The sequence below is a fragment of the Dasypus novemcinctus genome, chromosome 9 (assembly GCF_030445035.2).
Source record: "Dasypus novemcinctus isolate mDasNov1 chromosome 9, mDasNov1.1.hap2, whole genome shotgun sequence".
In the NCBI taxonomy this organism is placed as follows: domain Eukaryota; kingdom Metazoa; phylum Chordata; class Mammalia; order Cingulata; family Dasypodidae; genus Dasypus; species Dasypus novemcinctus.
In genome coordinates, this window is record NC_080681.1 from 108,460,344 (window position 1) to 108,487,206 (window position 26,863).

Below are 26,863 nucleotides of genomic sequence, written 5' to 3' on the forward strand. Positions count from 1 at the left end.
TGAGGTCCCCAGTTCGATCCCCAGTACCTCCTAAAAAAAACAAAGCAAGCAAACAAAAAAAGGGAAAAAACCAACTCAGGGGAGCCAGTGTAGCTCAGTGGTTGAGTACCGGCTTTTCACATACAAGGTCCCAGGTTCAATTCCTGGGCCCAGTACCTCAAACAAACAAACACAGGTGGGCCTACTTGCTTACTTTGTACCAGGCACTATATTCTAGCCATTGGTAAGTAGAGGGGAAAAAAAAAAGTTAACATCCACTCCCATCCTGTTTCCATTTTCTCACTGGAAGAAAAAAAAACTTATTATCCTATTTTATATTTTTAAGGAAATACTTTGCTTTAAATTCTTAGAAGTAACGTTAGGCTTATATTCTGTCCCTCACCTTTTTTAATATGAGCATCATTCAAATACAAATGGTAGAAAATGCTGTCAAAATAAAAAATGACAACAATGATACAGAAAGCTAGATAAAAGATGACGGAGGATGTCTTAATGTTTCTAACAGCACCGTTATATCTGTGCAGTTCAAACCTTCTCTTTTTCTTCTACTGCCTGTCCCTCCTTCTAAACATTCATTTTGAACCAGACAGCTGATGTGATGAAGGCCTTGAGAAACATTAGGGACTGCTTGCACCCCCAGGGCAGATGATCAGTGATTTTCTTGAAGACAGGTTTGCTCAGCCACTACCTTTCTTTCATCCCACCTCTTTCAAAAATAACCATCCAGTAGGCACAAGCAGGTCAAGAGAAAAAGACAGGTAGGTATAACCTGTGACCAAGGAGTTTTCCTTGAAGTACACATGGGATGGTACCCATAACTTTGGTCTTGTTAGTAGCACACTGTAACAATTGGCCTGTGTTCCTATCAAGAGGCTTGGAAGCTAAGGGCATGTTCTGATTCTATAGTTTATAGACTGGATCCTGAACAGCAACAAGGGTTAAGGTAATCAGAGTCACCATCTACCTGCTGTGCATAAGAGAGGCCGCCCATGGTACTCTGCGCCCGGCCCTGCATGGTCATCGGGTACCGCTGCGGGGTCTGAGACCCATATGGCTGCCCTGGGTACCCATGTCCTTGCTGCGGTCCCGACGGAGGTCCCTGCTGTTGCGAGTATGGGTTAGTTCCACCATATGGCTGAGGTCTCATCTTGCCCATCTGATCCATCGGACTGGATGGCTACAAAATAAAGAGCATTTTATTAACCTGAAGCACTGATGGCCTTCTTTGGCCAATACGAACACACAACGCAAGTACACAGGTCTTTTGAGTCTGTATGCTACATGGGAATTCAGTTACTCTGAAAAATAGTACAGACTGGTAACCCTTGGGCAAGTCACCTGACTCTCCTCAGAACCTTGATTTTTTTCAAATATAAAATGAAAACACCATGTATTTGTGAAAGCAAACACTGTGTAAGTGTGTGGTAGTACCTGGGACCCAAGGGATGGGAGCAAAACAATTAATATAGGTTCTCTATGGTGTGGGAGAAAAAAAAAAGACCAAAAGGCCCTTCGATTGTGAGGACAGCACTGCTATGCACTGCTACGCTCTTGCTCAACACCGCCAAAATAGATGCCTTACCAACAGCACCAACGATAGTCTTGTAACTAGGAAGGAAAGCCAGTCTTACTCTGAATCTGATACACCTCAGAAAGAATAGCAGGAGGTGGCAGAAAGAAACCAGCTCCATGCACCTATAGCCAACCCACTGAATCCAATCAAGTCTGAAGTCTACTCTTTCTCCGGACTTCAAGGTAAGTGAGACAGTACAATTATTTCTGCTTAAAAACAAACATAATACTTCAATAATGTAGCTGGAAATTCAAATGTACAAGCATCCAGATGTTTCTATTCTTCCAATAGTGGAAAATTTTTTCTTTGCACATCTGTAGCCTATTTGCACTATGGCAGAAGCAGTGAAATTTATGCTTTCTTCCAAATGAGCAACGTGGCTAAATTACAATTGTTGAGGGAGCTCTAACTTGGAATTTACAGACTTACACACCTCAAGTGAAAAATTCATTTCTTTTAATATTCAAGAGTTTGAATGTATAAGGCTAGAACTTTTGTCTCTTACAGAAAGTATCAAGTTACAGCATAGCAACAATAATGAAAGCTCAAACTTCAATTTCACAGGCATTTGACTACATAGATTTCTTTCCAGCTTTTTATGGGGCAACAAGTTCAAGCACCTCTCTCACATTTTGGCATACTTTACCCTTTGGGAGCTGCACAGCACAGAGTCCCAACACACACTTTCTTTGGCCAGAGATACCTACGCATACCTTAGGGGACGGGTGTTTCTAGCACCTTAAATAGATATACCCAAGCCAGAGAGTAAGCCTGGGCCTAATACAAAACTGGAAAACAATCTTACTTAAAATTGGAGGTGAGGACAGGGAGAGAGATAACCTGAGTCTCAATATCATCATGAAGGAATTTAGTGGTTCTTGAACTTTAGCAGGCATCATAATCACCTAGAGGGCTTGCTAAAACAAACTGCCAGGACCTATCTCTAGAGTCTTTGATTCAGTAGCTTTGGGGGTGGGGCCTAGGATTTGCATTTGTAACAATGCTGAAGATGCTGGTTTAGGGACCACACTTTAAGAACTGCTGGTCTCGGTAATTCCTTTTAACCATTATTCCAGAATAAAATTTTTTTTAATTTATGGTATGTAGGACTTTAAAAGATAAATCTCCAAAATAAGGGAGAGAGCATTCATGTGATCGAATCTCTGTCCATGTCTTTTTTTTTTTTATTTTTGCAGAGCACTACTCAAGTCTTTGATAATAGAAGAAGTAGAGTCATCCTAGAGGAAAATGGATAAGAAAATAAGCCACATAGGCTGTTCTAAATATCAGGAGGTAAAGAGCAGTTCTTGCACGCTATAGCTGAAATCTCAGATAAAAAGGTAATAGTGATGATACGAGTTTCCCAAGTTTCTACACTATAGAGAATCATAGTAAAACTGTGTCCCAAGTTGCCAATGTTGTTAAAATGATGTTTCCAACAATCCTAACTAAATAATTCTTGCCCAAGTCCTGCCTTTGTACCAGAAGCTCCAATAATGTTCCCAATCATAATTTTAGAGCCACATGGATTCTTTCATGACTATTTAGGAAGTTCAATTTTAACAACAATTGGACTAGTGAGTAATAAATAGTATGTGGTCTTCCTCAGATACACCTGACAATGGACCCAAGATATCATCATACCTGCCTATAAAGAGCTCAGGGCTTACCCGGCCTTATCACATCACATATCATGCTTCCGTCCTTACCTCATCCTAGGCTGCAGCTGCTATTCATGTGGCCACCAGGTAAAGAGACTACATTTGCTGAACAGAGAGCCCAGTCTGCTCTGGATATCTGTCAGTTCAGTCTTCCCCAACACATGAGGGACAGTTGTTACCATGGTTACCATGGAGCTTCTAGAACAGTAGCTATGAACCAGGGCTGCAGACTGGAATTTTCTGTGAAGCTTCACAAATGCCTAGGCCCCTCCCTAGAGATTCCAATTTAGTGGGTCTGGAAGGGCTTAGACCCTCTCCCCCACTTTATGATCCTTGGATGATTCTGATGTATACTATTAGCTGAGAACCTGTGTTCTAGAGAGGCACTGTACAATAAAATTTTCTGTGACGTGTGGCTATTAGGTACTTGCAATATGGCTAGTGTGAACATGGAAGTGAATTTTAATTTTAATTAATTTCCATTTAAATAACACGTGGCTAGTGGCTATCATGATGGATTGCATAGTTCTAGAGCAGGGGTTTTTAACCTTTTTTGTTCCACAGCCCTCTGTGGCAGTCAGATGAAAACCACAGACCCCTTACTAAGTTCGCACTATACTGTGTATTATTTAATAAATATATCACACCCACACCAACATGTCCCCACAAGAATAATGTTGGTTTTGTTTTTCAATTTAAATTCAGGTTCACAGACCCCTTGTTAAGAACCCCTGTTCTAGAGCAAGGTTCCCCAAATCACTTTCATGACTCCCTGTTTAACAACAGCTCCAAACGTACTACCTATTACACATCCTAAACAGTATTGCATAGAAAAAGCAAAGAGGATAGTAATTTGAAAGACCTGAGTTCAAATCCTAATTCCTTCACTGTCTAAACTTGGCACATCAGTTTTTCACCTAAAATGCATAACACATTTCCCATGGTGCCTGGTATTTAAATGCTCATTAAACGGTAGCTATTATTAATAATGATAAACAGTGCCTCTACCTGGCTCTCAAAGCCATCCATAGACTGATTCAATTTTACACATTTTTCAGTCTCAGGCCATGGTTCCTCACATCTGAATATGCCCGGCTCTATTGGGGCCTTGCCCTGCCTTCCAATCCATAATGGCTTCTACCAGTAGAAATACAACCCTTTAGCACAAAGTCACTTCCCACTTCTTCGGCACACTATTCTGACCGTTCATATTTCTAATGTCCTATCGAATCATAGATTTGCCACAATTGAAGCTAATTATTACAGCTAACTGATTGCAATCCTCAAGACTAAATTCTGGGAAGTGAGAGATAGATTATTATTCTGGAGATTAAAAAAAAAAAAATTAAGACATTTTCCCCTTCCTGGTCATCAGATTTCTGACCCCCTCGCCTCACCAAAAAGGCTATAATCAACAGAATATGCAGCTTTTAACAAACTAAAACATTAAATTCAAACAGATTACTCTGGTTTCATGTCAAAGTTTAGCATCTGCTGTTATCAGGAGGGGAGGAGGGTAGAGACCTAACACACATTAATATTTAAACCCATTGTGAAAGATTAGTGATTTGTTGTTATGGATGAAATACCATATTCCAATTTCTCATAACAGAAAAGGAACCTTAAAAATTAATCAGTTTTAGTGGAAAGTAACCATTTCAGACCAGAAAAATCTCTACTACATGTAAGATACAAAAGCCAGTATCAGCAGTCTGCAGGCACCAAGGAAGAGGCAGGAAATGGGAAACACCAAACCCTAGCTGCAAAGAGCCAAAGATTCAACTCTGGAAAAGACAGAGGAAATCCTTTCAATGGGAAACCACGGGAGTAGATTACAGTGATTACACTTCAAAAGCAAAGGCTCTGCCATAGAGACACATAATTGAGAGAAAAACACTGCCCCCTGGATCACAGAAGTCGGGCCTACTGCTATATACTCTCCTGCATTCATAAAAAATAAAAATAAAAAAGGGGAAAAGGGCCATAAGAAAACTCCTGATCTCCATCCACCATTTATCTTTTTCAGATCATTGGCCCTGTTACAATCTGCCTGCCAAATGAAATGTATCAAAAGATGCAGTTTAGGGGCCTCAAAGGCAAGGAAGGATGCCTAAGAAGCTAGTCCTTCCTAACACATTTAGAACAGCTTGCAGACCAACCACTTGCAAAGAGAGTTCCCCTGCTCCAAGCAAATGGAACTGCTAGCCCCTGTAGGTTGGGTGGATAATGGAATCCCTTTCAACTTCCTATAGCACCAAGGAAAGCCAAAACAACCTTCAGAGGTTGTTGAGCTAAAACAGACTGGATTTAAAGGTGGAGTGTCCAATGACCAAAGGTAACCAGCTTAAAAAGGCTCACAAAATGGTTAAGCAGAGCTGCACACTCCCAACTTATGACCATGACTGAAAGAGAGGAAGGCAAGGCAAGGCAGGGTAAGGACTCAAACTTCCAAGCAGAGAGATGCAAAATACACAATACCACATGGCAGTGGCACCCAGAGAGACAAGTCATAATTTTCTTGAAATAAAGGCCCAACTGAGGAAAACTCCAAGCTTCAGTCACAACCCAAAGATGAAGAAAATAAGTGACCAGGCAGCAATCCAAGGCAGCTAGATTTGGTACCCAACAGTGCCAGGGACCAGCAAGAATAAGAGTGGAGTGATGGGGCAGGGGCTGCCGAAAAGGGGTCCAACCAGAAAGAAGTCTTGACCATCACTCTTTTGTTCTGTTACCCTAAATGCCAACTAGCTGGGCCCAGTATGAACACATGGCCAAAACCTTGGATTCTGGACATTTAAATATTTCTTATACCCTGTGCTTTCAATTTATTCCTGGCCAGATTTTGTTGTATGACTTTTAATAATAATTTTTTTAAAAAGCATCCCTGGCTCTTTAACCAAAAGAACCCCCTAATTGATTCCCACAGTAATTAACCTGCATTTTACCTCAGAGAGCGGTAGTTAAGGAAGTCGGCACTGCTATTTATAACTCATCTCAAATTGAGGGCAGACTGCCTAAAATCTAACACATCCCAGCTGTACTCCTGTTTGAACTGGGGCCAAGGGAATTTTTTAAAGCAATCTTGGCACCGAATGAATGACACCAACAGTATGAGAGCGCGAGTGGTTGTGTTGTGGTGACGTAGCATTGGAGGTGGAATGGGAGAGGGGGGCCAGTGTACTGTGATCCCTCTCGTGCATGCCTGCTGCCTGCATGAGTCCCAATACAGTAAACTGGGAACCGCCCACTGAGAGCCAAACACAGGAAAAGCCTTTTCCTGTGGAACGCCTTGAAGTGAGAAACACATGGCTAATCTGCATAAATGCGAAGCCACACCGCCCCTGCCAGGAAGGTTAGTGCTCGCAATCTCTGGCCATGAAGCTGGCTGCCTGGGAGGACTTGGACCGACGCCTGATAACCCAGAAAGAGCTGAGAGAACAGATGGGTAAGGACCCCGGCAGAAAACAACCCTGGGCCACGTGACTCGCCACATGGCCCCGCCAGCACAAACCATTGTCTGGCTGCAGAGCTCCCATACAAAGACACCCGGCTTCACTTCCTGTGATTCCAGGGACAGGCAGCAGCTGTTGATCCAGTTCCCGCATGGGACCCTCCCCTATTGAGGAGCATTCCAGGCAGGGACAAATATCAAAGTTAAGGCCTCTCCCAGCCAACGCGCTTTCAGTTTCCTGCCAAGCTCCATGAGGCTCAATTCTGATCTTAGGATGGACAAAGTAGACTTCTATAAAAAGAACCATGCTTTGGTACATGTGAATGGACAAGCATAACTCATTCCCAGTGGTTCCCCCACCCCAGCCACACAATTATTTATATCTAATGCCCCCTCATCACATCTCCTCTTGCTCCTCCAGAAAGAAGTTTTGAAGACTGTTCATCTAGGACCCCTACCCCAAAGAATAAGGCTCTACCCAGAAACTTCCCTGTTTAATGTCTCTCTCCAGCCCCAGCCTCCTAAAATGAAACCGCCTTCATTTTGTTTTGTTTTTTTAAAAGTGGGAAAATGTGACTGTTTATGTGAACTAGGACAATAAGAGAATCCTAACCTCTTGTTTGGCCTTACCCAGATCATTAAAGATTGTGTGATGTTAAATTGATGAAGGAAAATAATCTCTCATCTGATATACCAACACCTGACCCGGAGATCGAACCCCCTCTATTATAATCATTCATAACCTGGGGATCAGTCCCCAGCTTTCTACTTCTCAAGATAGAGAAAACCATTCTTTCATTCTAGTTCAAGATCAATCACATTCTCAACAAATTATCATCTGCCTTTGGTGGGAGAGAAGTCACCAAAAATTAGTTTACAATTACCACCTCAAAGAGACATAGTTCAAAACAGAACAAAAGACCTCTTTCACACTTCCAGAAGTTTCCAAGTTGAATAAAAATAAATCCAAAGTCAATGGAAAGATCTACCTAACCCATTCTGTTTACAGAAATCATTCTAGAAGATCAGGGCATGGTCCCCCCTCCTTTGCAGACAAAATGAGACCCCATTTAAAATAAGAGCCTATTTTAAAGACATCACCTGAAGCACTAGTCTGACCAAACCCAAAGGAGGGCTGCAACCAGACATCAGTCTCAGAACCTTTCAACCAACACTCTGTCTCAAAAGTGATACAGAACAAGACATGAGGCCTCGCTCTCTCCCTGACTCAGAGACATTTAAGCTACAGTGCACCATCCTTGCAGATCATAGAAAACTCACTAAAGGTAGAAAAAGGAGACCAAATGAGGAAGAGTCATTGAATCATCTGGCAAAACTCAAACACAGATTATGAGAGTCAACTATAATAACTGTCTCACAGCTGTCCACCCAAAAGATGCATGCCAGAAAAACCACAACCAGGTGGCTGGTATTTCTTCATTTCTTCTTGAAATAAAGAGCCCTTCAAATAAAGCCACTAGAGCACCAAACAAATGAATTCCCCAACAAATGATCAAGTTCTCCTCATCCATAACACATAGATTAGCCACCTTTCACAGAGAAAATGCTCTTCCTAACATGATGAAAATCACTTTTTGGAAGACAAATTTAGCTAACCGATTTCTCCCCCAATTTCCAAAGGATTACGTAGGCCTCGAAGGAAACCAAGAAACTTTTTTAGGAAGAATTTCTCTTCAGGTACTGATTAAAACCCAGACTTTTATAAAAACTACAGTAAGGTCCCAAGAAGATTAAACAGATTTAAGAAGGTAGAAACTGAAATACCATTTGATAAAATTAAACATTCCCTTCTTTACAACTCTTTTTTCCTCAGTAGAAAGGCAGCAGTACTAGATTGAGAGGCACAACATCTTAGGTTCTGACCTAAGTTCTCTGAGCAACTCCCTGCAGTAGACAAGGCAATTAACCAGACTGTGCCTCAATCTCCTCAACTACACAACTACACAATTCAATCCTGCCCTCCGGATTCTGAATCAGCAGCTCTGGGACAAGGTGAGGCATCTGTATTTTCAATATCCTCTGGCAATTCTCATTTCGAACCTGGGAGCATTTGAGCTACAGGGCTTCCCTCCAAAGCTCCTCCCATCTCCAGCATAGAGTGACACCAGAATCAGAGGCAGATGAACACGTTCTATTTCCTTAGCCAAACACAATGGGCTGAATAGGGCTGTGCCTGGCCAATAGAGAAAAACCACAAATAGGCCGATTCCTAAATGAATGCATTCTCAGTCAAGTCAAGCCTTCTGAAATTCCCAAACCTGGTACCTGATTTACCTGTTCTCCTGGGCACATATCACTAACATACTATATGCTTTACTTATTTATCTTGTCTACTATCCGTATCCTAGACTAAAACATAAGCTCCAGGAAGGTAGAGATTTATGCCCTTAAAAAACACAAAAATTTCCTACTTTAAAAGTAGAAAAGGAAAAGGCACTGTAAAAAAGAAAGTGAAAGACAAAAAGCCTTGCAATTCCTAACCCCATTCATGCTGAGAGAAAATGCTTTGGATCATAAGGCCAGTCCTAAGCAGTGGTTACAAGCTCAGCCTCTGGAGTGCTTTCAAACTCTCTGTTTCCTCATCAATAAACTACAGTTAATAGTAAAGCCACCTTCAGGGTTGTATGCAATGAGTTAATACATGAAAAACATTGTTCTTTAAACAAGCTGGACATACTATGGCCTCAAAGCCTTTGTACTCACTGATTTCTCTGCTTGGAATACTCTTTCTTCTCCCAAATAGTATAGCTCACTCTCTCACGTCAAACATCACTTCACTGTGGCCTTTCCTAGTTATCCCATCTAAAATTTCATCCTCTGCTTCCTTATCCTGGACTTTGTTTGACTTTCTCTCTTGAATATGCATCACTAGCATACTATATGGTTTACTTATCTTGTTCAATGTCTGTATCCTAGACTAGACTATAAGCTCTAGGAAGTTTGTGTTTTTAATGTACTGTTGTACCTCCAACATCCAAAGGAACTGGCACAATAGATAACATTAGCCGTTATCATCCTAAACAAATCCCAAATTTGTGGCAGTAAAGCTTAGAAAACAAAACAGTTAGGGTATAGTCAAAACATGCTCAAGACTAGAAGCCCAAAGTGGTAAAGTAGGGGTTGACAGGCTATCAGAAAAATTAAGGTGATGCTTTAATTTAAAAAAAAAAAAATTTTTAAAAAGCCTTGAAACCACCTTGAGCAAGTCACTCCATCCCTTGGCACCTTCGAACTACAGGGGATTCCAAACTACACCACAAGAATATGAGGCAGCTCGGATGATATGTATGTGAAATGCTTATTACAGGGCCAGTCATAAAATACAAACAGAATAGACATTACTTCCCCTTTTTCCCCCTTAGTGGAGAGAAAAAGCAGAAGGCGGTAGAAAGCACAGTTTCACAATACATACTTGCAACAAAGAACACACAAATCAGACACCAAAAAGGTTGGCCAGACCAATTCTCAAGCACAGTCTACTTTCAGTCTGTTCTCCCAAGAGGAATTTGTTCAATAGCTCTAAGAATCGTGACTGTCCAGCCCAATAGTTTTCAATTGGGGCAATACCAAACTCTAAGAAGTGTGTTTGGAAATAAATGTATGGAAGTGTCTTTTTGGATTGTCATAATGACTCTGTGGTGCTACTGGCATTTATTACCCCAAGAGCAGGATGCCAAATGCCTGAAATGTAGCCCCATACAAAGAGGAGCCTCACTGAGAAACAATGGACTCTAACCCTTACAAGTCCAACCTCAGATGGAGAATTTCCTGTAACACTTGACCCAGGAGCAACAAAGGGCAAGGGACTCAGAAGGGACCAGGGCTGATCCCAAGAGCCCACAAGTACAAAGCTACCCACCCACGAAAGCAACTGCAAATCCAAAATTTATTTTTAAAAAGTAGCTGGAAGATAATTTACCGAAGGTGGTATTTTTCTTCCAGTGTGTTTATTACAACTATAATTATACATAATTATTTATATGATTATTTGCTTCTTTCTTTCTTTCCAACTAGAAAGTATTCCATGGAGGCAGGGATTATGAATCCTATGCTCACTACACAGTACTTGACACACTGTAGATGTTCAATAAATATTTGTTGAATTAATGTAAGCAACTTAAGCAACTGGCATATAGTAGTTACAGGTTTTTCAAAAAAGTTTTTGCCCTAAGACTTTTTTTTTTTGAGATATGGGGGATTGAACCTGGGGCCTTGTACACAGGAGGGCAGGCACTCAAACCACTATGCTTACACCTGCTCCTATAACAAGCCTGTGTTTTGTTTGCTTGTTTTTAGGAGGCACTGGGGATTGAACCCAGGACCTTGTACATGGGAAGGAGGCACTCAACTAACTGAGCTACACCTACTCTCCAGCTAAGACCGCTTAATATTGGCAAGTCTCCTCTATTTTATGCTTTAAATTAGACAACACCTCAGCAACAGAACTGGGCAATTGAATTTTATAAGTTATTTTCTTGAACATTATTGAAAAATAGGGAATACGATTAAAATCTAGAAAATCTTGATGGTATAAAAGGAAGACAGGTTGATATACTGTATCCCAATACAAGCTCAAAAATTTAAAACTTAACAATTTATAGACCTTGTTACCACATGAGGATAATATGGGTTGCCATCAGAAGAAGGCATTTCCTCTCAAACCACTCCTAAATGTTTCTATGAGGACAGACTTGGTAGGGATGGACCACAAGCCCAACCAAGTGGACAGTTCTTTCGACATTTTCTGTGGTGATTATGTGTCATTATTTGTCATCAAATGTGTGGTACACACAATAAATACATGGAGAGGCAAGAGTCACATAACCTTACAAACAGAACTTCATCCAGAAGGGTATATTCCAACTTTTCAGTAAAGACAACACTGTTCTAAATCTCACCTAGCTCCTCTGACCTAGTTTCTAAAATACTCCTCCCTCTTCCATTTTGAACTGCTTTGCAGATAACAGCTTGAAAAAAAAAAAGAAAAAACTGCTCCTAGCCACAAAACTTCAAGGCCTTGTTTGCTTTCTTTATAAAAAGCTTCAATTTCCCCCATTCTTTTTATTTTCTCTACAACTCCAAACTTGGGCTGGTTTTACATGGGTTATATAAAAAGATCTAATTTTTTCTAAGCACACAATTCTACGTCTTGCCAAAGCCTTTTTCCTTCCTTCTCTACTAAAAAAGGTTTCTGTGACGTTATCAGTGCACTGACTTATATGCAGTTGGGGATTCCATTTGTCATCATGCTTCTACATCAATCCAATCAAGTACTATATTTGGATAAAGACACCAAAAAGCAGCAGCAACTCCACTGTTTATTTAATTCCTAGGGCTCCCTTGGACTACTTCTCCAAAATACCAATCTTTCTCTAGGTCCTCCTAAGTCCACTTTTAACTGTAACAGGAACAATAAATAAGTTGAAAGAATAGCCCAGGGTGCAGTCAACCTTACAAAGATTACAGGTGCCTCCAAATTCTCAACAATTTCCTGGATGGGAAACCATAGAGTCCTGTAAGTTCTTCAGCTTTCAAAGCCTCACAATTGTAATGGTAAGAATCTCCTCTATACCATTATCCAATCAAATGCATTTAGGATATCCTGGCTTCATAATTTATACCAGAAATATATGGGACCAGACCAAAGTTACCAGCTATCTCTTCTGAATTGTCTATTCTCTTTATTTGCTATCTCTGGCCAGTGTCATCAAGTTGGGATGGATATCTGGCATGCTATGCTATGGAAATCTAGCTAACATTTAACCCTTCACCCTGCCCACCCAATCTATTTTGTCTCATATCCTTTTAAGATTATCTAATTCAAGGCACACAGAATTCCCCTTTGGTGAATGTGCCTGGCTGGGTGAGTCCAGCTATCTCAATCTCATTTTATTTTAACCCAAAATACCATAATGAGACCACATACTGGTCACTTGAGGTTTTATGTAGGGGTTTTTAAAAGGCCAATTCAAAGCTACACTGGGAAAGCAGAGGATTCAAATCACAAAACTGGAAAGAAAAACAAGAACATTACAAATCTGTCTTGGGTCAACAGAACCCCAAAAACAAATTTCGGAGGGTTAAAAAGAAAACCGTCTCCAACCTAAGGGCAATAAAGCAGGACAGAAAAAGCAAGAGGTAGAGATCATTCAGGAATTTGTTAATTAGACAAAGGCACTTCCTGCCTTAAGTTAACCAGGCCTTTCCAACAGAGGAAAATAAACACTAGGAATCTTCCTTGAAAAGATGTTGATCTGAACGTGGTACAAGTTAATTACATCACCAATCCTTTTAAAAGACTTTTACCAGCTCTGTTTCCTATGTGCTTCACATTTCACTAATGCAGAGTTAGACACAAAAGGAGAGAATGGAAAAGGAAAAAGTAAGAACCAATAAAAGCTAAGAAGGTACAGGGGCAAAGCGTTTAAGGAACGAAAAAGAAAAAAAAAAAAAAAAGACTATAAGACTCCCTACTAGAGTATTCAGCTGGACGTAAAAATACCAAATCACAGATCAAATTGTCAGCATACTGCCTCCTGGAAGCCATTGTCTACATCACAGCCGGGTCACAATGATCACAGATTCACTTCTCAGGCAGGAGGGAAAAAAAGCCATGGTACTAGATACTTGTTTTTAATGGAAAAGATACAGAAATCACTTCAGGTTTTCAGAAAACCCAAGTAAACTAGAACACTGATTCTCCACTTGGTCCTTGAAAAGTTAATGTTTATTACCTGACCACTTCTGTAACTCCCGCTTCTGTGGCAAGCACAATCTAACTGGGGATAGGTCTCAACTCAAATGTCTGAGAGGATGCATCCACTTCAGAGATAGGGCAACTTATCAGGACTCTACTTAGAGGACTTGTTTGCCAGGACTTTATAACAAGGGACACAAGGTAAGGAATTCAGAGCAAAATTCAGGCTGACCACTGGAGGGATGGAGGGGCACCAAGGGGAGGAAAGGGAGTCATTAGGGTGGCTACAAAGAGATCACCAGATGACCAAAGGTCCTATTCTCAGTATGGTTGGCCATTACGGACAGAAAGGACAGCATGGCATTTAACTGGTGCTCTAATACATTTCTAAGAAGCATTTCCAAGAATCACTTTCTCAGGCAAAGTTTACTGTGCTGATTATACACGGACAGCACGACCACTGGCCACCACTATGAAGGGCTCATCCCCACTTTATCAAACTTCCAGGACCACACATTAATATTCTCATCAGTCTGCCTCACCAAAGAACTAAAAGAGAGAGAGAAATGGAAGGCAAGGAGCCTCCAAGTCCTATAGGCATTTTTTCCCATTAACATTTATCATTGCATAGAGGAGGTCCCTCTCAATAGTACTTTCTTTCTTTACCCCTCAACACCAAGCACTCTTATCTCTTCTCCATCCATTCACATTTTCACAAAATGGGGAAGGGCACAACATCTGAAATATTAGCCTAAAATTTGTATGGAGCTCCTCAGGCAATTCTTATATACCCTGCAGCCCAGTAGAGCATAAATGCACTAATCCAGCAGTTCTCAAACTTGAGTGTGCATCAGAATTGCTTACGTGGCTTGTTAAAACACACTGCTGGATCCAACCGCCACTGAATTCAGTAGGTGTGGGCCTCTGATTTGCATTTCTATTTGGGGTCCAGGTAATGGTGATGCTGGAGATCCAAAGACCACCCTGAGAACCACCTGCATTAATCCATCTCTCAAACTAGAACAGAATGCTTAGTAAAATTTGGGTTTTTTAAAAAGCATTAGGGAAGCAGACTTGGCCCAGTGGTTAGGGTGTCCGTCTACCACATGGGAGGTCCGTCGTTCAAACCCCGGGCCTCCTTGACCCGTGTGGAGCCGGCCTGTGCATAGTGCTGATGCGCACAAGGAGTGCGGTGCCACGCAGGGGTGTCCCCTGCATAGGGAAGCCCCACGTGCAAGGAGTGCGCCCCGTAAGGAGTGCCGCCCAGCGCAAAAGAAAGTGCAGCCTGCCCAGGAATAGCGCCACACACACGGAGAGCTGACACAACAAGATGACGCAACAAAAAGAAACACAGATTCCCGTGCCGCTGACAACAACAGAAGTGGACAAAGAAGACACAGCAAATAGACACAAGAACAGACAACTGGGGCGGGGTGGGGGGAAAGGGGAGAGAAATAAAATAAATAAATCTTTAAAAAAAAATTAGAAAGCATTAATAACAGGTAGTATGTTACCACCTTCTGTATGGGGTTTGTTTTATTTTTATAACTGTCCATAAGTTTCAAAATACTTCTGAAAGTATTTAAAAATAAAAAGGTTAAAATTAAAAATTTTTTTTAAGGAATAAAAGCATTCATGTAAGTCAGATGCAGCAAAGATCTATGGGCAGTTTTTAATTCAGTGAAGGCCAACACTGTCCCTAACCACTTGAAAGTGTCCTTAACTCCCTTCTTAAGCAGAAGTCAGGAGTCATGTCAGAATTTTGATAAATAGTACTTGTAGATCTTATTTAATATTTACCACAGCCTGCAAAGTAGACATTTTTCCTCATTATACTGTGGAAGATAAAGACCACAGAGAAGTTAAGTGACTTGCTTAACACCACACAGCCTAAAGAAAATTTAAACCTAGCTTACAACTGACTCTGCTAGGAAACCTTACATGCAGCACTTAACCTGTGTGTGTTCACTTTCCCTTTTCTTGTAAAAAAGTAAGACAATAATTCCTGCCTCCAAGTTTACTATGTAAATATTTCCAAACTGCAAGTCACTTTCACCTATATCAAAGTACTCTCTCTATAAGCCTAAATCCTACCTGGCTCCTAAAGATCCCTCATAAAGGAGGGGACCTCAGGACCAAATGCTGCCAGTTCTTACTATTATGATCACAAAGCAGCTTATAAACCAAGCACAAGATGGCCATTCATCAGAAACCCAGAATAATAAAACCCTAAATTGAAGGAACTGACAGGATAGAGATGTAGGCATGATATCAAATTGTAACTAAAAGCTTTTTCAGTCTTTCACCCCAGTTAAGAGTTCCAGGCTATCACAAAAATAAGGTCCCAATAAGTCTTAATGTTTGAATCATTTATTTTAGAGAAGCAAATTTGGTATTTTATCATAGTTCTGAGAATTCATATAAACCTTGGTTCAAATCTCAACTCTAACTTTTCCTTAGCTATTTGTCCTTGAGCAAATTTCTCATTCTTACTTTATGTCCTCATCTGTAAAATGGGAGTAGTAATAATAGAACTCACCTCTCAGCATTTTGGAGATTAAATGAGGAAATCCATAAAGATTAGCAAAGCATAGTGTTTAACACATACTAAGTATCAAAATGGATGGTAGCTATCTTAATATTCACCCCAGAACGCTATCATTTGAAACTAAGATCACAGAACCCTGGCCTATCCCTAGCCCAGGACAAAGTGGTGAATAATATCTACAGAATTGTTCCTCAACCTCCTTTATAGTAGAGCTCTCTTTGGTGGCCCAGATTCCTAAACAAGTACAATGTTAGAAATTTAGAGACAAAAAGCAGGTTATTTAGACCTGAATCACCAAAGTTTCACATTCCCAAACTAATGTTAGATCAGCCCATGAATTCCACCACCTTAGGAACAGAACAGAATGCTGTCCAAAGGGCAAGAGAGAAAGCCATCTGGATTTGCCAGAGAAAACTTAGTAATAAACAGCAGCTAATTCCCAGCATTTCTGTCCAAGTGACTTGTTCTCTAAGAACAACAGACAGCCATAATAAAGCCTACCCCAGAGAGAGGGGAAATCACTGAGCAAGAAGAGTCCAAACACATATCTGCTTCCTCCAAAAGGAAGCACCCAGAGAGCTATAGCCTTTAATCCTCTACCACGTGGTTGAACTCACGCTCTTCTTAAAGTACACCAGGCACAAGAGTCAGTTGAGAGAAAACAGCTGGGCCTAAATGCACCCAAGCCCAGCAAGCAAGTTGTTACCTCAAGGAAAACAAGAGGCCAAATAAAAACACCAAGCATACAACAAAAGGGATTTTAAATAACTGACACACCACATGGACTCCCAAAGTCCTCTGCTGCCGTCATGCTGGGCCTAGATCTTCCCAACATCTTTTAACAGAGATGTCTATAAACAAGCAAGTTGGAAAGCTAACATGTTTAAGAGAGAAAAGCATATAAAAATCTTAGCTGCTGGTGATAAGCCACAGAAAATTGTGAATGTGCCAGTGCCAAGGAAGGAGGAAGTCTAATATCTAACACTGCAAGGCTTGGGAACACAGAAACAACGAAACCATAAGGGGGCCCAAATGCAAAAGAGAGGGGAAAAATGGCACATGGCATCTTTCCTCTTCACGTGGGTGGCAATTCAAAACAGGGCTGCAGTGCTCTGGGAATCAAGAGCACACAGACCAGTGCTCAAAGCCCTTAGTAATATCAACATCACTTCCAGGAGGGCGACAAAAATCTGTCCTGGATTACTGGGTGATTTCTAATATGTACCATAACCAACACTAAGTCAACATTTTAGGGATCAAATTTCCTACTCTGCAGCATGCTGGAATGCATTCTTGGCATTAGACTTTTTCTCATTCCAGTCCACCCATACAAAATGCAGAAGCCACTGGGAAATAAAGACTCGACCTGTCCTAAGATCATCTTCCAGCTATGCAGAAATGACTAACAAAAATAAATAGATGTTCCCTTAGATGCCCCTTCATGTTCAATTAAAAAAACTAATTCTAATTCTATCCATTTAAATGGGTTAAATGCAGTGGGGAGGATATTAGGAAAGAATACTCAAAGAGGGTGTCAATCTTCACCCTAAATTGATTCCTCTAAAATCTGGTGAGGATATATATATATATTTTTTGAGGTACCAGGACCTCATTTGCGGGAAGCCAGTGTTCAACCACTGAGTCACATCGGCTCCCTAAAATCTGGGACTGAGGAATCCATCTTGAGCCCCTAAACAATGCAATCCATAGACGATGAACTATTATACCCAAATTTGAGTTACTAGAAATTCATTTACAAAATGCCAAAATGGCAAGGCAAAAAGGTGGAAGAGATATTTCCAACTAGAATCTGTCTTCAAGACTCTATTCTTCTATATTGGAGTAATGTAAACCATTCTCCTTCTCTTTCAGGTGGAAGTACTATAGGAGCCTGGCACTGGACACCCCAGGCAGCCACAGTTGTTATGCATCCACTTATGGCCCTTGAAAAGTACCAGGCTCAATCAAACATGGATCAGCAGGTAAAAAGAAATAAAAATAAATAAATAATCTAACAAAACAAAACAAAACAAAACACTGAATTTCAGAGGCTCCCAGAAGGAATAAGCATGTGTTTGCAGCATTTATGAGCTTCTTGGCCATAACCAGCCTAATCAAAAACAGTATTAAAGGCCATTTCCATGAACAGATGGGTAAATTGCATATGTGCAGGCTTACCCAACCCACCAACCCTCAATATAAGTTTTGATCTAAGTAATTCAGCTTATGCACAGCTCCCAACTCTTCAGAAATAACTCTTCAGAAGTCCCATCAGGTACTTCATGGCTCCTATTTTATTTAAGAAAGGTCAACTACCCTGCAAAGGAAAAAATAAAAAATGAAAAAGCCCAGACTCTCAACCAAAGTTTAACCACTGTCACTGAAGAACTGTCCAGAGCACACAACTTTGAAAGTGACATGACCTTCCAAAACCAAAATTACTACAAAAGAGCCCCAGAATTGGCCGAGAACTTGGCAGTTTGCACCAAAGGCCCCATATAACCACAGGAACCACTAAGACCCTGGAACCATTCTCTTTCAGAGAACTATATGGTTAGAGTCCAAATTCTCAAAGTCACTGGAACACTGAGACAACTACAGGTCTGGAGAAGAATATGTAATTTGGATTCTATCAAACACATGGGATGCAGAAAAGGCAAATTAATATTTTAACTTTCCCCTTCTTGAACATTTAGCTTCGCAAATCACTGCCTCCAAAAAGCTGTTCCAAGTTAACCCTGCTCAACTCTGATTGCCCCTTATTCCCAAATTCCTTCAGTCCATGTACTTAGTTTGGTCTATATCCATTTATAAAACCTTGCCTTACAAGTTTCCAGATGTATACACTTCACATGCTTCTGCAAGAAAAACACATTTCTCTGAAGTATATATTGCCTATACTTTTTCAAATCCCTCCCTAGCACCCAGTCAGTACAATCACACAGTCCTATTTCTTACCCCCATTGGAATCTCCAGATCTCCCTGATCTACTTACAATAATGTTCTTGGTAACAAGTTTGAAGTTCTAATACCCTCTCCACCACCATACCAGGAAAGGCCTGGGCAACACTGGACAACCAATGTCAGTGCCAACCCAAATGATTTTTGTATTGTGTCTTAAAACAAGAGGATATCCTTCGGTAGGTTAGCTAAACTTAAAAATGATGGCATGGACCATACTTATATTTCCTATACTGTATGTATTATATATGCAGCTACTCTGGTCTAGAAAATAATTATGATGATGAAGGGAGGGGGAAGATTTTAATAAGGTGAATTTGGGGAAGCGGACTTGGCCCAGTGGTTAGGGCGTCCGTCTACCACATGGGAGGTCCGCGGTTCAAGCCCCGGGCCTCCTTAACCCGTGTGGAGCTGGCCCATGTGCAGAGCTGATGTGGGCAAGGAGAGCCCTGCCACACAGGGTGTCCCCCGGATAGGGGAGCCCCATGCGCAAGGAGTGCGCCCCGTAAGGAGAGCCGCCCAGCGCGAAAGAAAGTGCAGCCTGCCCAGGAATGGCTCCACACACATGGAGAGCTGACACAACAAGATGACGCAACAAAAAGAAACACAGATTCCCTTGCCGCTGACAACAACAGAAGCGGACAAAGAAGACGACACAGAGAACAGACAAGTGGGGCATGGGGGTGGGGGGGAAGGGGAGAGAAATAAATAAATATTTTTTAAAAAATAAATAAATAAGGTAAATTTGGTCTTCTCACAAGGCTGCCAAAGCAAAGTACCATAGGCAGACAGCTGAAAGACTCATTCATTCATGTTATTCCTGTTACCCATAAAAAGAATGTGTCATTGACAGGGAATTGTTAATTCTAAAACAATAATCTCAAAAACAAAGACTGAATCTACCCACAGGATTCAGGATTTAATGGTTCCCCAAATATTTGGACTTTCTACTGATACAGGAATCTGGGAGCATTAATATATATATGATACACAGAAGACGTCCAGTAAAAATCTATGTAAATAAACCAAGCCCCGAATAGTGGGTTTATAATCCTGAGAACTATAGCAGAACAGAGGCTGAGGACACCACTAAAACTTCTCACCAAACTGCAAAACCTTTCAGAAGCAATAAGACTTTAAAACTCAAAATCTCACAGACTAAGGTTTTGGAGCACACTGACCTCACCACTGAAACTTGGAGCCTTCTTTCCAAACTTCGATTTTTGCAATTGATTTTGAATAGGGCTCTATGTTCCCTGAACTTAACATGAAGTCAGGGCCACAGAGGTTTTGCTTCCAGGTCAGACTCTTTCTACTTCAAATTTTTTTAGTTCACCTCTCCCTACTATCTCCATACCCTCAACTCCAGCACTACCCTTTGCTTTCCCCAAGTCTTTCTGTGCAATACCATTTTATTCACCCATATGAGGGGAAAAAAACTAGCATTATCTTTGCTTGAAAACTGTTTATTAATTTGCCTGTCAAACATTCTATAGAGCCGTTTACATCTTACTACAGAAACCTCCTGGGCACATATTGACAGCTCAGCAAGTATTTATACAAAGCTCTGAAACATTTGGCTCCTTCAGAGGAAGAAGCCACTGTGTCAAGCAGAGAATTATCAAACACCTTTCCCTCTACATTTTTCCTTCCTTTATAAAAGGAAGCTTCCTTCTAGGACACCTCTAATATGCCTAAATTATACTTCTAAACTCCTAAGCCAGGAAGTTAGAAAAACGGAAATTCAGGTGTGTCTGAGAAAAGAATAGCATTTCTAGGACCACGTGCAAACCACGCCATGTGGTTTGAAAAAACCAGGGGTATGAGAAAAAGGAAATACATCCTTGAAATTGACCCTGAGACACTTAGCTTTTCCTGTTCCAGCCTCGGGAACTTTTGCTTCTCTCTCAGCAAAATTTACAGGGCAAGTCCAGGCACTCGAATTGCAACTAACTGCCCAAACCAGACCTAGACCTGCCCAAACACCAGAAGAGTCTGAAGAGCTTAATGCTACCTCTTCCCGTCTCCTCACCCCTAAAAAATAAGCAGAATTAATGCTGAATTTATGAATATCCCCTCCCCACCCCAGCCCCAATCTCCCCCAAGTGAAAAGCCTCCTGGGGATTGTGAAGCAACTATAATTTTCAAGCCTTGCTTTAATGAAGTCTACCTAAGTTTTCAACGACTGTGTAGTGTTTTAAAACCACCAGCCAAGTTGAATGACTAACGACAACAGATGAACAGTTTCAAGGCAACAGTCTGGTAGGGATTTTTCTGTAAAGGGGCACAGACCACCACACACCTGTTCAGAGCTTGTTCCTGTGAATCAAGAGAAAAGAGCCTTGACCTCACATAAATAAGACCAGGGGAAGAAAAATGGTCTCAAGAACCCTATCCATAAAGGTACAGGAAGAACCTGCCCTCAAAACTAACCACACAGAAAGAGACAGATGTGTAGTGTCAGAGTGAGAACCCCAAGGTCATGTAGTCCACCAACTTCATTTTACTGATGCAAAAATGAAATCCAGAGAAGGCAAGCAACTTGCCCAAAGTCACACTGTTTAATTCAGAAATGCACATGAACCCAACCTTTCTCCTCCTCCTGTGAGTCCTGTGCTCTGTACCCCTCACAATTCCGTGTGCTCCAGTAACAGTATGACCAATCTCAACAAGGAAAAATTCAGGGATAAAAGTCACAGGAACCAAGACTCCACTTCTGAGGCAGAGGTATCACAGTCCACTGGTAGGAAAGGACTATTTAATGCCAATTTATTTTGAATACCATATTTTAACTATATTTGCCCATTCAATTGCTTCTAGAATTCTGGGATTTGAAGCCAATCAATATAAAATTTTGGGGGGTGGGAATGGGAAAGGATGCTGCCCAATATTTTGTTAGCCTCTTCTCGTAGTTTAAATGTTCTAACCACTTTGTGAAGGGGCTACTATAGACATTATACCCTGTAGGAGTCAATCCAACATATGAATGTTTAATACAATCCAAGACATGCTGTGTTTATTTCCCAGGAGTCAGAAATGTCACTTGATATCTCCATAGCAGGAACTAATAGCTGAAGTTCTATAATCAAATCTTCCATGGTCCTGGACAACTTATTACATTCCATTTTTTACCTTGATGAGCTGGGTTAGTCTCAAGATACTACCGTCAAAAAGCATCTCAAGTAAAAAAAGCCTTATATGGGGTTCAAGTGCATAGGTGACCTAAAACTATTTCATTAGTAATAGGATTCAACATCTTAAGACACAATATTAGACAAAGAAAGATAAAATTTATCTCTGGACTCTTCTCAATTGCTGTGGGGGAAAAAAAACAGCTACGATACACACACTTACCTAGTATTTATTTCATAAAGGCAGAGTAAAGTGAGAATATTACCACCTTTGCTGTGTCAATCAAGTCTCTTTGCAAAAAGCTCATTTTAATACAGGACTGGATTGGGAAAAGCAGGAGGCAGAGCAAGACCCAATTTATAGTCAAGTAGCAAAGAGGAATTCACAACAAAATCCATCCAACTACAACCTTCATCTAGACTAGTGCCTCACACCAGCAGCAGCCCACAGAACTGGAAGTTGTACTGTCTCTTCCACAAGCAAATGCTGGCCAGCCATTCCCTGGGTCTCAGGAAAGTAAGTGACTAAACTGTGGTTGAGGAGTCTAGATTGTGTGGGATGCTGGACCTGGGCCTGGGGATGTTAAAGGGAATCAGAAAACTCATCCTAAAGCAGCACAGACACTCTTCTACACAGGGACAGACATATCTATTTTCCTACCACCACTTACCCAAGACAAAACATACTACCTAGCACATAAAAGGTGCTCAAATATCTGTATAATGACTAAAAAACAAATCACTATACAGCAAGAGTTGGTTTCACCTAAAAAAAAATTTACCTGAATATGCTCAAACCAGCAGTATTCAAATCTATTTGGCTTACCCCCAAAATTAGTTCCCCTAATAATTTTCAAGAAGGGTAATTTCTCAACGAAAAAAAAAAAATGGGAGAAGGGGGAGAAATGGGAAAGAGGTACAGATTATAAAATGACCTAGAAACAACAGGATTTTCTGTTTTGTAAGACAAAGCTTACCTCCGAACACCAGAAAGACAATTTAAAATTCCCCCATCTCTTACCATACGTAGAACATCATGGAAGATGGGGAGTCAAGGTACAGAGCTCTAAGTCTGCCATCTAACAACTTTTTTCAAAATTCACAGCTCAGAGTTAGAAAAGCAGGATGGAGATGGACTAGAACTAATAAGGCTAAGTGAACAAAATCTCCTCCTAGCACAAAGGTGCAACTGGGTCTGCTGGAGTGGGGGAGCATGAAGGGAGCATTTTCTCTCCTTGAAAAGATACTTGACTCCGTAGAGGACCCAATATTCCTGACTAAAACCTTGAAGACAGAACTTAATGAAGAGGGAAAACAAGCAAAATAAAAATAAAATAGAATATATTAAAAAGAACATGAAAGTTGTAATTTCTAAGCAAATCTTAAGGATCACTGTAGGTCCTAACTTGCAAGACAGGAAAAAAATGGAACACACCTAGGAATGCAAAGAAAAAATTGGTCGATGTCTATTTCAAAGCTCTAAAATGACTGGTGACAAAATAAACCTAATCTTTTTGTTATTCCAGGATCAAATGATAAATTTCAGCAAACCAAGTATTTTGGAGAAAATCCCTCTCCATATCATGAAAGACAGACATTAGTTTCCCCTTAAATTGACCTGTTCTCCCAAAGTTCAAGCAACAAAAAAGTGTTAGAAAGATTCACCATGTAAACAAAGAACAAGGTCATAAACAGAATATTTGAACCTAATACAAAGCTTCCAGTTCTCCAAATTAAAAAAAAAGTACCCCACCCTTCAATAAAGATTCCATATTCACCACTCAATAAAAAGCCCAGTAAAATAATTTCAATTCTGTAAAGCTAACAGGGTCTAAAAAATTACTCAAGACAAACGCATCTTCAGAGTCATCAAAGAAGTCATTTATACCATCAGGAAAGTCACAAAACCAAAACAAACAGCAAACCCATTGTAGAGAAAAAACTCAGCTACTGTTCTGACAACAGAATCTATTTCAGGCTGTATAAAACGTAAGTAAAATAAATCCAAGGTACCAGCAAAATGCCATAGCCCCCTCTTTTGTTTTGTGCACAATGTAACAAGGGCAACCTGTCTGGGGCTCTGTTCCTGCTGATACAGTATTGCTGCTTAAACCTCCCTCCTCAAGGTCACAGCCAATTTCAGCTCTGGAATAAAAGACAGACAGTGGCAGCGATGGTTTGGGTTATCAGTGGCAGAAAAGCAGAGTGTAAAAGTTTATGAGCTCATCAGGATTGTTGTACCATTACATCAGAGGCAATTATAAATGGCCAAGAGCAGGAGATGGGGAGCCAATCAGATCACAGATAGGATGTCAACCTAAGACCAACTGTCTCCTGGCTTTGACAGAAGGATTTTACCTCCATAATTCAAATCCCAAACCAAAGCAATCTGCACTTACTACTCCAATCACTCAGCTGTTTACCAGCACTTCCAGGGAGAAGCCCGGGCCACAGGGCCGATAGAGACTAAGACAGGGGATGGCCCAGGCTGTCCTGGGTGAACCGCAGCCGACCGCTAGCCGCCCCCAAGCAGGCCCCTGCCCTCTCTCGAGGTCCCCTCGAGCCCGAGGGGCCCCTCCTTGAAAGCACAGATGGGGAACGGCCTAGAAAGCAAGGGGACAGAAAGGAGAGGCAGGTGAGCAAAGGACTGTTCTCTCAACTCCCGAAGCTCCTGCGGTTGCCTATACCCCTAACGTAGGTCCCCAGCACTCGCTCACCCCGTGCCCGGCCCTTCTCCGCACACTCTGCCCAGCACCCCCCTGAAGACCCCCAGAGTTCGAAGGAACTAGGGGAGAGGGGGAAGGGGAGCAGACACTTCTGTGAAAGCCCCACACAAAGACTGAAAGGAGGGAAGGAGAGGTAGGCAGAAAGGCAGCCATTTTAAGAAAGAAGAGCTAGACAATGGCAGGTCCCCAGCAGTGGGGGCCCGGGACTGGGGGGAGCCCACGACTATGGCCGGCTCCCTGCTACCCCCACCCACCCGCAGAACCCCGCTCGCCCCAGCCCCCTCCCCACTCATCTGTGTACCTGCGGGGTGCGGGCGAGCGGCTGCCCCCCGCCGCCGCTGCTCCCAGGGCTCATGGGCGCGTGGTGGCTTCTTTGTTGGGCCCCTCCCGAGGCGGCCGCCGCCGCCGCCGCCGCAGCCCCCCAGCACTGCGAGGCCATGTCCGCCGGGCCCTTGCCGGCGCCCCCGTCCTGGGGCCCGCCGCCGTAGTCGCCCCCGGGGTAGCCCTGGTAGCCCCGGGCCGAGCTGGGCGACGTGAGCAGTTGGTTGAGGGTGGGGGTGGCGGTAGGTTGGGGGGTTCCCCCGCCGGCCGCTGAGGGGCCGCCTCCCCCCATGGCCCCGAAGCGCTGCTGAGCGAAGGACGAAGACGACGAGGAGGCGGAGGCGCTGGAGGAGGGAGGCGGCTTGGAGCCGGCGGCCGCGGCCGCGCCGGGGCCCGGTGTGCCGCCTCTCGGGGAGCTCAGCGCGTAGGCCTGGGGGGGCGGGGGGTAGGCGCTGCGGTTGGGGTAGTAGGAGTTGTACTGGTGGTTGGGGAAGCCGTGGTCGTGCGAGTTCTGCTGGGGCCCCGCGTAGGGCTCCAGGCCCCCGCCGCCGCCGCTCTGCAGCGCTGCCAGGCCAGGGCTTTGTTGTCCGCCATGTTGTTGGTGGAAGACGGCGGCCGCGGCGGCGGCGACGGCAGACGGACTCCGGCCGTAGGGCTGCCCGAAGCCGTAGGCTGGGGGCGGCAAGGCGGCCGCGGCCGAGTGAGGAGGCGCCCCCACCCCGTCGCTGCTGCCGCCACCGCCGCCGCCGGGCGGCTCCGTGAGGTTATTGTTCAGGGCGGGCCTAGGGCCCGCGTTCCCGTTCGAGTTCTTCAGGTCCGGCTCCGCGCCGGCTCCGCCGCCGCCGGCTCCGCCACCCCCATTGCTCTCGGCCCCGTCCTGCAGCTCCTTTCCCAGCGGCTGCGGCGGCCCCACGGCGGGGCCCTCGCTTTCCTGCCCGGCGGCTGCCTTCATTTCCCCGCGCTCGGCCGCTGCCGCCGCCTCGCCCCCCGCCTCCTCCCGCTGCTGCTGCTCCGCTTTCTTCAGCTCCGAGGGCGGCGGCGGCGGGTTACCCAGGCTGCTGGCGGCGGCGGGGGCGACCTGCGCGGCCATGATCCCCGCTGTCTCGTCGGCGGAGAGACCCGGCCCTGTCTTCGTCTTCTCCCCCCCTCCCACCCCTCCCCGGGGCCGAGTCCCGCGGGCTGCCCTCCCCACCCGCCCGGGCGGGCCTCGCGGGGCTCCGCTGCTGCGCTGCGCTCGCTCGCTCCTCTCCCCCCCGCCCCGCCGGCTCAGGCTCCGGGCTGGCGGCGGCGGAGGAGGAGGAGGCGGCGGCGGCCGAGGCGCCGGCGGCTCAGCTGCTCCCGGCTCTGGAGGCTCGGGACCCGGCTCTCCCGGCTCATTCCCCCCAAGCCCTTGCCTGGGAATGAGGGGGGCGGTGGAGGCTCCGCTCCCCAGGGCCTGGCCCCGCTGTGACTCTCCGCTTTCTGCTGCCGGAGAAAGGAGGAGGGAGGGAGGGAGGGAGGCGAGGGGGAGGGGGCGGGGAGGGAGGGAGGGAGGGAGGGAGCGGGGGGAGGGGGACCCGGGACGGGCGGGCAGGAGGGCGCGCGGGAGCAGCCCGGGCGCCGGGAGGCAGAATCGGAGCGCGGGCCGGGTGCCCTGTCTCCCGTCCCCGGCCGCGGCTCGGGCCGCGGCTGCTGCGCGGCCGCGGGCGGGCGAACGGGCAGTCGACCGGAGTGAGTGGCTAGAGCGCCCCACTCTCCTCCGAGTCCCCCTCACTTCGACACGAGGCTCAGCAC

At 43.7% G+C, this 26,863-nt stretch overlaps 1 protein-coding gene across 5 annotated transcripts in view; it reads right to left on the bottom strand.

Moving 5' to 3' along the window:
* Nucleotides 1–26,562, bottom strand: part of ARID1A (AT-rich interaction domain 1A) — a 72,509-nt gene extending 45,947 nt beyond the window's left edge. The window contains exons 1-2 of one of the 5 annotated variants that reach the window (XM_071217626.1): nt 26,485–26,562; nt 965–1,177 (exon numbers count right to left, since the gene is read on the bottom strand). In XM_071217626.1, coding sequence (XP_071073727.1) covers nt 965–1,165 — 201 coding nt within the window. In that variant the 5' untranslated portion in view covers nt 1,166–1,177; nt 26,485–26,562. Of the gene's footprint in view, nt 1–964; nt 1,178–3,282; nt 3,369–25,070; nt 26,256–26,484 lie in introns of those variants that run through there. The other 4 variants (XM_071217625.1, XM_058304054.2, XM_058304055.2 and 1 more) reach the window with 4 other exon arrangements.
* Between the last annotated feature and the right edge of the window lie 301 nt (nt 26,563–26,863).